Source organism: Tripterygium wilfordii, chromosome 23, assembly GCF_013401445.1.
Source record: "Tripterygium wilfordii isolate XIE 37 chromosome 23, ASM1340144v1, whole genome shotgun sequence".
NCBI lineage: Eukaryota > Viridiplantae > Streptophyta > Magnoliopsida > Celastrales > Celastraceae > Tripterygium > Tripterygium wilfordii.
The window spans coordinates 9,578,152-9,590,701 of NC_052254.1; the positions used below are offsets into that span (position 1 = coordinate 9,578,152).

The 12,550-nt window shown below is 36.4% G+C and overlaps 1 protein-coding gene across 1 annotated transcript; it reads right to left on the bottom strand.

Moving 5' to 3' along the window:
* Nucleotides 1-9,596: 9,596 nt before the first annotated feature.
* LOC119993850 lies at nt 9,597-10,147 on the bottom strand. The gene has a single exon (XM_038841136.1). The coding sequence runs from the start codon at nt 10,142-10,144 to the stop codon at nt 9,620-9,622; it is 525 nt and encodes a 174-aa protein (XP_038697064.1). The 5' UTR covers nt 10,145-10,147; the 3' UTR covers nt 9,597-9,619.
* Between the last annotated feature and the right edge of the window lie 2,403 nt (nt 10,148-12,550).

Here is a 12,550-nt window from a genome sequence, read left to right on the forward strand (position 1 = left end):
ACACGCCAAAAACTTGATGTGAATTATTCGCAAGCGGACAAGTCGCATAGTAATAAAGAGTGAATAGAGTATCATTCCCACGAGATATATTGGCAATTTCAATTCAAAGTCAATCCAAGTAATTATCACACTAAGATGGCAAAGCGAATTGTTGGTTGTATTTTATCTAATGCTAAACAAGTATTCGAGAGATCACTGAGTGAGTGACAATTTGAATAAGTAACCAAACAACAAGCAAGAAATTGAGTTCTTAAGAGAAGTAAACACTAGGGTTCCTAATATCACCACCTCTTATCCAATTGAACTCCATTGATTCATTGATTCCCAATTCCCAATTTAATTGTTGACAATCGATTTTCCAACCTATTCAATGTTCTATTCCAAGATACACCGAACGTATTTTCAATATAACCCCTATTATTCCTAACACTCGGATTCATATCAAAAACCCATTAAGAATAATGGAAATCAGTTAACGATTGCATAAGTCATAAACCTATATTCTTATGGTTCATGTAACCTATGTTCTCTATGGATTCTTGCAACCCTAGGAATATCCTTCCGGTCTCAACCTAGGCTCAAAATCATTCAAATGGTGATCAAGCATTTGAAAGCAATAAGCACATCCACAGAGAATCAACAACATAAAGAGAGATTCAAGAACAATAAATCAATTTCATTCAATCTTCAAAGAGGGGTTCCATTAGGACCCCTAGTTAGAGGATTAGTTCCTCATAAACAAGGAATACAACTCAAAATCCAAAATGGCAGTCATTAAATACAAGAACAAGGAAGAAATAAAGAGAAACCCCAAGATCCCCTTGCTCAAGCATCAATGGCTGCTGTAGAAGAGTCTCCAAAACCCTCGATTTTGCTTCCCAAAAGTGAAAAAAGTTCCTAAAACCCTAAAAGTTTATGCTTATATACTCCCAAAAACCCTAGAGTCATTTTCTAACAAGTCTCTGTCGTTTTGAATTGGTCTCACTTGAGTTGAGGGTAAGTTCGGGCATGTAGAAAACTTCAAAATCGTGAACTGAGTTTGGCCGATCGATCGGAATATGGTCCGATCGATCGGATTTTCTATCTGTTTCTTCCCAGCTTCAACGTTGTCCGATCGATCGGGCAATGGGCCGATCGATCGGATTTCTTCTCTGACTCCAGTTTTGGCTCTTTCTCTCCATTTTGCTCCTTTTCTTCCATAATTGCCCTTACACCTGAAATGCACAATTAACCACTCTTTAGGCATATTTAATTCCAAAACGACTCTAAACAATGCAAGATTTCATGTAAAAGGATGTACAATTATATATATATAACTGGCACATCAATTACCAAGACTAAAGGAACCTGAACCAATACTGGTTGAAGAGGATGGTCATTCTGAGTTAGGTCAGAATCGAAATTGTAGAAAATAAAGATGCAGAGAGAAAAACTTGTCTTCCTTATTCTTTCATGGACTCGTAGTGCTTACATATATATGCACTAGAATTATGTCTATTACCATAATTCTAGTGATAATACGACAATCTCTCCTTAATTATTATTACAATCATTGACGCTATAATCAAGTATAAAGATATACATGTATCATATATACACCGAAATTATTGCCATAGAATCAGCTAATCTAATCACACAATATCCTCCAATACTCCCCCTCAAGCTAGATCGAGTAGGTTGATCGAGCCAAGCTTGGAAAGTATTCGATTAAACTGAGCCGAAGGTAGAGCCTTTGTGAATATGTTCGCTAGTTAGTCTTGAGTCCGAGTGTACCTAGTAACAATGGCTTGAGCTTGAAGTTGTTCCCGAATGTAATGACAATCGACCTCAATATGTTTAGTTCGTTCATGAAAAACCGGATTAGAGGCTATATGCATAGCCGCTTGATTATCACAACAAAGAGTCATAGGTTGAGAGGTAGAGATACCAAGGTCAAGAAGCAACGCCTTTAACCACATAAGTTCAGAGGCAGCAGAAGCCATAGCTCGATATTCTGCTTCTGCACTTGAACGCGCAACAACAGCATGTTTTTTACTTTTCCATGAAACCAGATTGCCCCCGATAAACACACAATATCCAATTATGGATTTCCGATCAAGAGTATTACCTGCCCAATCAGCATCGGTATATCCAAGAATTTGAGAGTGACCATTATTCTGCACCAGAATGCCGCGACCAATAGATCCCTTTAGGTAGCGAAGAATCCTTTTGACCATGATCATATGATCAATGGTAGGAGAATGCATAAACTGACTTGCAAGGCTGACTGCATGACTGATATCCGATCGTGTGATGGTAAGGTAGATGAGTTTGCCAACTAACTGGTGATAAGGTCGAGCAGAATCATGAGACTCACCATGCATAGAGAACTGAAACTTACTGTTCAGCGGTGTCTTGGCCGATTTGCAATCAACCATATTTGCTTCACGAAGTAAATCTAACACATATTTCTGTTGGTTCAAGAAAAGCCCTTTATGAGATGTATTCATTTCTATTCCCAAGAAATATTTAAGAGCACCGAGATCCTTAATAGCAAATCTTTGATGAAGGATTTCTTTAAGATTGTGAATAGTTGTATCATGAGTACCAATAGTAATAAGATCATCAACATAAATGAGGACAACCAACTTTTCATCGGATTTGGTGCGAACAAATAAGGAATGGTCTGCATTGCTCCTTTTGAAACCAAGCTCCTCAAGTACGGCACTCAACTTTGCATACCATGCACGAGGAGATTGTTTCAATCCGTAGATTGATTTGTGCAATCTGCACACAAGTTTAGAATTATTGCTTTGAGGGTGTCCTGGTGGAAATTTCATATACACCTCTTCCTTGAGATCACCATGCAAAAATGCATTTTTAACGTCCATTTGAGACAATGACCATCCATGATTCACAGCCACCGAAAGCAATGTACGAACTGTGGTCATCTTTTCCACGGGTGCGAAGGTCTCCTTATAATCTACCCCATAAGTTTGAGTGAAAAACATGTCTTTCTTATTCTTTCATGGACTCGTGGTTCTTACATATATATGCACTAGAATTATGTCTATTACCATAATTCTAGTGATAATACGACAATCTCTCCTTAATTATTATTACAATCATTGACGCTATAATCAAGTATAAAGATATACATGTATCATATATACTCCGAAATTATTCCATAGAATCAGCTAATCTAATCACACAATATCCTCCAATAGAAATGTTCGTAAAGCTGAGAATTCAGATCAACGTGGATCACAGAGATCTAATTGGCAGCATGTCGATTTTCCAAAAATTCTCTGATGGAGATTATCCTCTACTGTGGATTCACAAGGCGGAGCGGTATTTCTCTTTCTAGGAAACTCAAGAACAGCAAAAGGTAGTTGTTGTTTCATTTCATTTAGATAATGAAGTTCTACAGTGGTCTAGGTGGATGGATTGCCTTCAAAATACACCTAGGTGGGAGGATTTTACTAGAGCCTTTTGTAAGGAATTTGGTTCATCTAAATTTGAAGATTGTAATGATTCTTTGTTTAAACTTAAACAAACTGGAAATCTTAAGGAATATATGGTGGAATTTAGAAGGTTAGCAAACAGAACTTCTTGTGTTAGTCCTTCTCTTTTGAAAAGTTGTTTCCTAGGTGGACTTAAGCCTGAATTGAGGTATGTTGTCAAGCTTATGAAACCAGAGACTGTTCATGAGGCAACAGCTATTGTTGTACAATTAGATGCTAAACTAAATCATTTTTAAGGGTGGAATACCTAAACCTGTACCTGTGGCAATAAAGACTATTGTGCCTATGATTGGCACAGGACAACAGTCTTAGAAATAGGCTAACATAGCTGCAAAGAAGTTACCTACTACTGAATTTTTTAATAAAAGAGTTACACCTGAAGAGGTTCAAGAGAGGAAATTAAAGGGATATACTTCTAGTGATGAAAAATATGTCAGAGGGCATAAATGTGCTAAGAAACAGATTTTCTTATTAGAAATTAACTTTGAGGATGAATTGACAGAAGATGAGGAACCTACTATTGATTCTGCAATAGAATATAATAGCTTGGAGTTAAGTGCATGTGCTTTTTATGGTATCTCTGTGGATCAAACTAGTAAGACAGTGAAGGTGAGTGGATTGATTAAGGATCATCCTCTCCTTATACTTATTGATTATGGCAGCACACACAATTTTGTGGATTCTAGATTCATTAAAAATTGGGATGGCAGTTTGAGAAAACTAAGGAGTTTGAAGTTTCTATAGCTGATGGGCACAAAGTAAGGGGGTATGGGATGTTGTATGGCTTCATCTCTTTGCATTGGCTATTATAATTGTACAACCAATATGTTGTCTTACCTCTTGGTGGTTATGATGTTGTTAAGGATTTATGTGGCTCTAGTATGGGAATTCTTTTATATTCAAATGAGTTGTTGTCTACAGAATTGAGTTTTACTATGACTTAGTAGCAAATTGAAGAATTGCAAGCTCTCCTCCATAAATATGACTTTCTGTTTCAGAATCCTACAGCATTACCACCTTCAAGATCTCATGACCACAGAATTCCTTTGATTCCTGGAGCTAAACCAACCAGCAAGAGGCCTTATCATTATGGCCCTCTGCAAAAGAATGAGATTGAAAAAGCAGTACATGAGCTTCTTCAAGTAGGATTCATAAGAGATAGCCACAGTCCTTTTTCTTCTCCTGTCTTATTGGTTAAAAAGAAAGAAGGGACATGGAGGATGTGTATGGATTATAGGGAACTCAATCAAATGACAGTGAAATATACGTATCTTATTCTCTTAATTGATGATTTGTTGGATGGTTACAAGGTTCATAGTACTTTACAAAATTGGATGTTAGATCTGGCTATCACCATATTAGAATGCATCCAGATGATGTCCCTAAGACTACTTTTAGAACTAATGAGGGGCATTATGAGTTTCTAGTTATGCCTTTTGGCTTAACTAATGCCCCTGCCATTTTTCAAAGCATTCATGCCATTTCGTAGAAAAACTCATCCTGGTTTCCTTTGATGACATTCTGGTTTATATTTCTACTTGGCAGCAGCACATAGAGGATTTGAAAATGACATTTGATATCCTACAGAAGTATCAGTTGTTAATCAAAAAATATAAATGTGTTTTTGGTAAAGATCAGGTGGAGTATTAGGGGCATGTGGTCTCTAGGGAAGGAGTTTTAGCAGATCGTACCAAATTGAAGGCTATTTTGGAATGGCCTAATCCTACTAATGTGAAGGAATTAAGAAGTTTTCTAGGACTTACTGGTTATTACAGAAAATTTGTTCCTGGGTATGGAAAATTTTGTCAACCTCTTTATCAGCAAACAAAGAAAGAAGGTTTTGTCTGGGCGGTCTTCCAGTGCTGCTGAGGCTTTTGCTAAATTGAAGGGGGTTATGACTTCTCCTTAGGTATTGGCACTTCAAGATTTTTCTTGAGCATTTGAATTGGAGTGTGATGCTTCAAGAGTGGGTATTAGAGTAGTCTTACAGCAACATAATAGGCCAATTGGTTTATGAGTCAATCTTTGGGGCTAAGGAACCAGGTACTCTCAACATATGAGAAGGAGCTAATTGCAATAGTGCATGCAACCAAAAAATGGCAGAATTACCTTCAGGGCAGGCACTTTGTTATTAAAACAGATCATCAAAGTTTGAGATATTTTCTTGATCAAAAGGCTAACACACCATTCAGCAAAAGTGGGTGGCCAAGTTATTGGGATTTGATTATGAAGTGCAGTACAAAGCTGGAATTGAGAACACAGTGACTGATGCATTATCTAGGGTGAACGGGGATGTGCCATTAGTTGAATCAACAGTGCAGTCGAGCTCAAGGGATGAAGTAAAGGAGTGTGCAACTATAACCTATCCATATTATGGATGGTTGGATGATTAAGAAGATACAATGAGAAGGATGACTGAATATTGGCCAAGATGCAAGAAGTTAGGCAATTAAAGGATAATGCTATTCATAATTGTTCAGACATTCCAATAAAGTATGGGATAGACAATGGGTTTCTTAAATATAAATCTAGAAGTGTGATAAGTCCTGATTCTATATTGAGGAATAAGTTGTTTGAGGAATGTCACTCATCACCAACTATTGGTCATCTTGGAAGATTAAGAACATATCAGAGAATTAAGAGAAATTTTTATTGACAAGGGATGAAGGGAGATATTAAGTTGATGGTTTCTGAATGTCCAATTTGTCAGCAAAATAAGTATGAGAATGTATTGCCTTTTGGTAAGCTACAGCCTCTACCTATACCAGATAACATTTGGAAGGATATTAGTATGGATTTTATTGTATCGTTGCCCATCTACAAGGGAAATCAATTATTATGGTGGTAGTGGATAGACTATCCAAGTATGTATATTTTATGGCCTTGTCTCATCCTTATACAACAACTACGGTGGCTCAATTGAAGAAGGATTCCTCATGGGGAATTCTATTTTGTTTTGGATTTTGAATGCCCCTCACGTTTCATTTGAGATGGTCACACTGGATGTTTCGAGATACGGAATCCGAGATATCTAGATTCTATCGAGGTATAGCTAGTGAAATGCACTATATCTAGCATTTTGGTCGAGGTTAGCCTTGTTGTAAGTATATCGAGGGACGTTTTTAGTATCCAACTAGGTTGTCATGTGTCTGTTGTTGAGAGGAGGGTATTTTATTATTATCATATGCTCCTCAGACATGTATCTGCTCAATTTTTCTTGGCAGATTAAAGGTCTGCATTTATTGCTCTGTGCATTTATCGAGGAGCGTTTCAAATTTTGAGATGGATGGTTTGGATTTGATAATGCGAAGACTCTCTTGATCTCATCTGTTGAGCCGACATGAAGTCCGACTATAAATAGTAAGGAGTTGTCATTTTTACTTTTTACAAAAATTGATTTCCAGAGCCCTGGGCAATATTTTATTTCTTCTGAGCAATCCATTCTTTTCGAGTAACCTTTCTATTTTCTCAAGGTAGGTCGAATATGTCTTCCTCTTATTTACATATTCTAATTATATTTTATAGGATGATATGCCTTTTGCTTCAGATGAGTCTAAAGAGGATTCCTCATCTTCTGAGGAATCCTCTCGGAGGGGGTACAGTACCTACACCTTGAGGTAGCTGATCCCCTTGAACTTCCTCCTAGTTCTCAAATTGGGTATAGAAAAGTGGGTTTCTCGGATCCCATTTGTCTAGGATGTAGATTTATCAATGAAGAGGTAGAGGGTTTTAAGAGGCATTACAGGGTACCTTTTCCTTGTAGGCCTCTTTCTGTTGGGATTCTCCTTTTAGTCCTCATAGGCGGGAGTTTGCCATCTTAGTTCTTGCGCTGATCAAGCGAAACCACCTTTGGTCACTTAGATATTGAAACCCTAATTGCACTAGTTTAATGACCAAGACATATCTCAATCATTTGTGCTCCGATTGACATGAAATTTGACATGAGTCAAACTCTATATGTCTAATGTGTTATTAAATGATAACGGCCATGTGTTTGGTAATTTTGACTATATGCTCTGCATAGATAGCTTGGTTATACACTTAAATTTTTTTCTTATGAACATGTAGTGTTGATTAGTTGATTGATTGATCATATGTGATTCAATTGCTATGAAATTTCATATGAACATTCTCATATGCCTAATAAAATATATTATGATTGAAATTAAAATTTTAAGTTGAGATTTCAATATGATTAATCAATATGCAAAGCATGAAACTCTTTTTAGCTTACAAGCTAAATAAGGTGTTTTAGCACCTAATTCTTTTCAGGTTTAATCAATTGAAGATCATGTGAAGTGTGGAGACTTATTTGGAGTCTCTTAGTTAGCTACTCGAAAACCCAAGAATAGACGTAGAGTCTTAGGATATGCTAGGAAAATCCTAAGTTGTCCACTAAAGATCAAATTCAAGTTGAATTAGAATGAGCTATTGAGCTAGCATGTTGGAAAGTATTGAAGCTTCATTTTGATACATTGACCAATATTATTTGGTTTTTGAAGAGTGAAGTTTAATTGAAGCCGGATTGAATCAATTCGACTGAACATAGAAGAATGCATGCATGTGGGATGAAATGTGAGGTGGGCCGTGAATGTGAGCGTTTGTGGTATTCAAAATATATGATACATCTTTCTAGAAGGATACTGGGGCCTTTGAAGGATTTGAGAGGAATAATGTAAATGGTTTGAATGATTTCATTCAAAATACTTGGCTAAAAATGAGAAGACAATTACTTTTACAAGAAATGTGCTTACAAGGAAAACATGCAGACTGGTCCTCCTGCAGTCTACCCAAAATAAAATAAGCCATGTATGGCTTGATTTGTGTTGGGATTTAGTATGAAGCCTATTTTGTGTTTGGTGACCTGGTTTGATGACCCTACCCGAGAAGATTATGACGGATCCTTTGCGTGGATTTTTGGGAGGCTTATTTCGTGAAGTGGATTAAGTAGAGTTAGGGTATATAAGTGTGATTATAACCCTACAACCACTATCTTGTATTCTTTCTCTAAAATAGTGAAAATTTTCTGCAACCCCGAGGACGTAGACACAATTGGCCGAACCTCGTAAATCTTGGTGTCTTGTTTTTCGATTGTTTTATTTTCGTTTATTCTCTATTGTTGATTACGTTCCCAACAATTTGTTGAAGCAAGTTTTCCCTAGTTTTGGCCCTGAGGTGCACTTTAGGTTTGTAGATATTTTTTTGCCATTCTTAGCTCAATAATTGTTCGTCGTAGTTTACATTGATTAGTTAATCATACTTGATAATATTTGAAGCTTATAAATTGATTTGGAGTAAATCATGTACTTGGTGCAAATCTGCCTGTTTATGTATTGCTAGGGTTCTTGTCGTTCAAAATTGATTTCATTGCTTACATGTGCATCAAATTATAATTCTGAGTTGCAAGTAATCATTTGCATCAATTGAAATCATTTTCGTTGTAATTGGATTAGGGCTGCCGTTTAGAGACTACGCTTAGTTAAGTTGTGCTAATTATTTACTTTATTGTTGAAATTGAACTCTAAGAAATTCCTATTTGAAATTTGGAGACACAATTAACCCCGTGTGTTTGCCTAGGTGCCTCATCATCTTGTTCAATTAAATTCGTTACGTGTAAAGAGGAGAAACATGAATGAGACGCACCATTGTCATTTCATCATCATTTGTCCAAGGATTATCTGGTTCTAACCACCCTTTAAATGATCTACATCTAAGACTATTATGCACAAGCAGAAATAAGATGGATTCTCTGTTTCATTCTGTAATTGATGTCCTTTCTACAGTCGTACAATCTTCTGTCTGAAATTAGAATCGCGCACATTTGCAATTTTGCGACGATTGACATACCACAAAGCTCGCAAAGATAAGTAACAAAAGATTGGGTGTTATTCCCAATCCCAATCGTTAAATTTGATTAGATTAATCCAGGGGATCCACGGACAACTTGTTCATTCAAATTAATTTAAACCCCTTTTGCAACACAAAAAAAAATATTAATTGATTCAGCAAGTCTGCACTAACAAGAAAAGAAAAGAAAGATCAAGAAAATAAACTAGAGGATGAGGGGAAAAATCAACTAAGTTAAGTAATCTTATTACAAAGATTGATAAGTAGTCTTATTTAGAAGTAAAGAATTCAGAGCACATGTCAAAGAAAAAGGTGTCCACAATGTCGAGATAGGCAGGACATGTAAGCCGAGAATAGTAATGAACCACCTCTTCAATGTCCAGCAAATGATCCACATTGCTTTTGTCTATCATCTCTAGCTCCTTCAGCTTCTCCGCAACCAAACAACTCCTTCCCTCGCTGATCCCATAAATTCGACTCTGTTTTTGATTATGATTCCTCTTCACCGGAGTAACAGCACTCGTCTTCTCCTTCTTCTTCTTCTTATTCCCTCCCTTCGTGTAGTTCGCGTAAAAATTATCCAGATCATTAAATTTGCTGGTTGTTTGGACATTATCGATCATGCCAGCTCCTCGAACAGTAACATAAGGATGGGGTCTGTACGGGTTGTTGTGGGGATAATTCTTTGATTTTGGTAGCTTCTGGTACTTGGCACAAGAAAACAAAGACTTGACACTCTCTATGGTTCTCTGAAAGAACCTTTTGGTGTTAGAGATGGAAGTTCTAAGCAACATTGCCTAGACTCTCTCTTTGGTTCTGTCTGTCTGTCTCTGTGTTTGGTTTGTTTATACACATGAGAGGATAAAAAAGTTGATCACTTTTTCGTTTTTGGGTCGTGAAATTTGTTGTCATACGCTCCTTTGTGGTGCTTTCTAATGTTAATTAATAATTAGAAGAAAGTTCGGAGGTATGTTTTGCTTTTTGGTGGTGGATTTGGGGTTGGTGTGAGTGTGTGTGGTGCTTCTTTAGGATGAAGAAAGGAGCGGGTGTGGGGGCAGGGGGAGTGGTGGTTGGAATGTGTCTCTCATGTAGCTAATTTGATTGGATTGGCTTGGATTTTACTTTTACAGTGTTACCGTTAATAATGCGTTTTGGTGGGAGTACATATCTGTTCGTTATTACCACACAAAGTAAAACGTCGCAACTAAAATTAATCTATAGGAAAGAATCATGTATTCTCAATTATTTATCTTCATTAAAAAAAAATAGTATCAATCTATGGTATAGACTCTATACTGAATTTTAACCTATAATCATTCAATTATTTAAATATTACTCTAACAATAGCTTAGGTTTTTTTATTTTAAAGGTCATAGATCGAATTGTATTCATTTAACCAATAAAATAGGTAAGAGAATTTGAGACGCAAAGCACTAGAGCCACTATAAATATGGATCCTTTGGAACATAAACACAACGGCACCATTTTTGTGGGTTTGTTAAACAGATCCCAAAAGTTATGCTTTTAAGTAATCAAAATCATATATGTTTATAATTTTCACATCCATAAACTTACATAATCTAGATAGCATGCCAACTCAAAATGACACCTAGATTATTTTTTAAAAAAGAAAAAACATGACTTAGGTTTTCCCGCTTCTCTCTCATCAATTCATTTGTTTTCTATCAACTTAAAGATTTCAGACCTTTTTATTTTTCTCTCTCCATCATTCTCTCTTTATTCTTATTTTCTCTCATCTCTCTCTTCTACCCTGAGGTCACCACTACCCACTGATGGATCGTACTTAACACAAGAGGGGGGGTGAATTGTGTCCCCAAATTTCGATAGGAATCTCTTTTTATAATTTAAAAGGAAATCAATGTTAATTAACAATTAGTACACAAATTTGAACTCTAATGATTATCCTAATCAATATTCATTTCAATGCAAGATGTGATACAATATGGTGAATGATCAATTATCAAATAATCAAGCAATTGCAAAAACAGATTTTTTCAAACAACACACTGCGCACAGATTTTACAACTCAAATTTCACCTAGCAAATCAAGTCAGAATTCAATGAAATTTGGTATGCAGTATCACAACACCCTAATGAATACTATATCAAAAATTCAGATTAAAATTCAAAGTTTAGCTATGTGAACAGTGCACGGACAGACTAGTGGTTCAGAAAATTCTGCAATCAAAACACTTAATCAATCAACAAGCAAGCAATGCAATGAAGAAAGTCCACACAGCAATTTATAGTAGTTCGGAGACTCTTCTCCTACATCTACTACCTAGGTTCACCAACCTAGGATTTTTCAACCTCCACTAAGGATGTGGTTTTCTCAAGAGCTCCACAAAACTCACAAGGGTTTTTAGGTCACCCTTAAAACTGAAGATTTCAAGACAATCTTCAAACTTTACAACCAAGGGTTTCAAGCACTCCCTTAAACTCAACCTCAACAAGGTTTTTGCCCAATGAAGGGACTTTTACAAGTGTTCGGTATAAATGGTTCACTCAAGGTTTGCACTAAGCAAATGGGGTAGAGGAACACTCAAGAATCACAATATCACCTCACGGGTTGGATAGAAAATGAAGAATAATGAGGATTTTCGAATCTGAAAATAAGAAGCCAAATGAGAAGCACTCCCTCTTTGCAAAAGCAAAATAGTGAGGAAGCCTTTAGAGTGGCTTGGGTAGAAGCTTGGATTCAATGGCACAAACTAGCTTGAAAGCTTTGAGAGCAAGAATTTCTTCAATGTAATTTTGGCTTCTCCAAGTTGGAATGAGGAAGAACCCCTCTTTATAATTTACCAAGCTCTTGTGATTTCCACCATTGGATCTTTTTCCATCTTTAAATCTCGACTTTCAATTACATGTGCAAATCTTGGCCATTGAATGAATAGATCATTAAATCTCAACATTGCAATATGTAGCCGTTGCACTTGCATTATTTTCCAAGTCTAGCTTTGCAAGATTTGAGTTGTCATGTGCACTTGCAGCCATCTTTGACCATTTGATTAAACTTGTACCAAATCTTGACCTTGGTATCTCCAACAATTTTGTCATCTTTGACCATTTGATCAAACTTGCACCAAATCTTGGCATTGGTATCTCTAACAATTTCCTATTAAATGTGTAGCAACTTGCAGCCATCTTTGACTCCAAAAATCAAGTAAGATATTCTTTTA

Bases quoted from the DNA above. Each gene is read 5' to 3' on its own strand.
- LOC119993850 (XM_038841136.1), bottom strand. From the start codon at position 10,144: ATGTTGCTTAGAACTTCCATCTCTAACACCAAAAGGTTCTTTCAGAGA.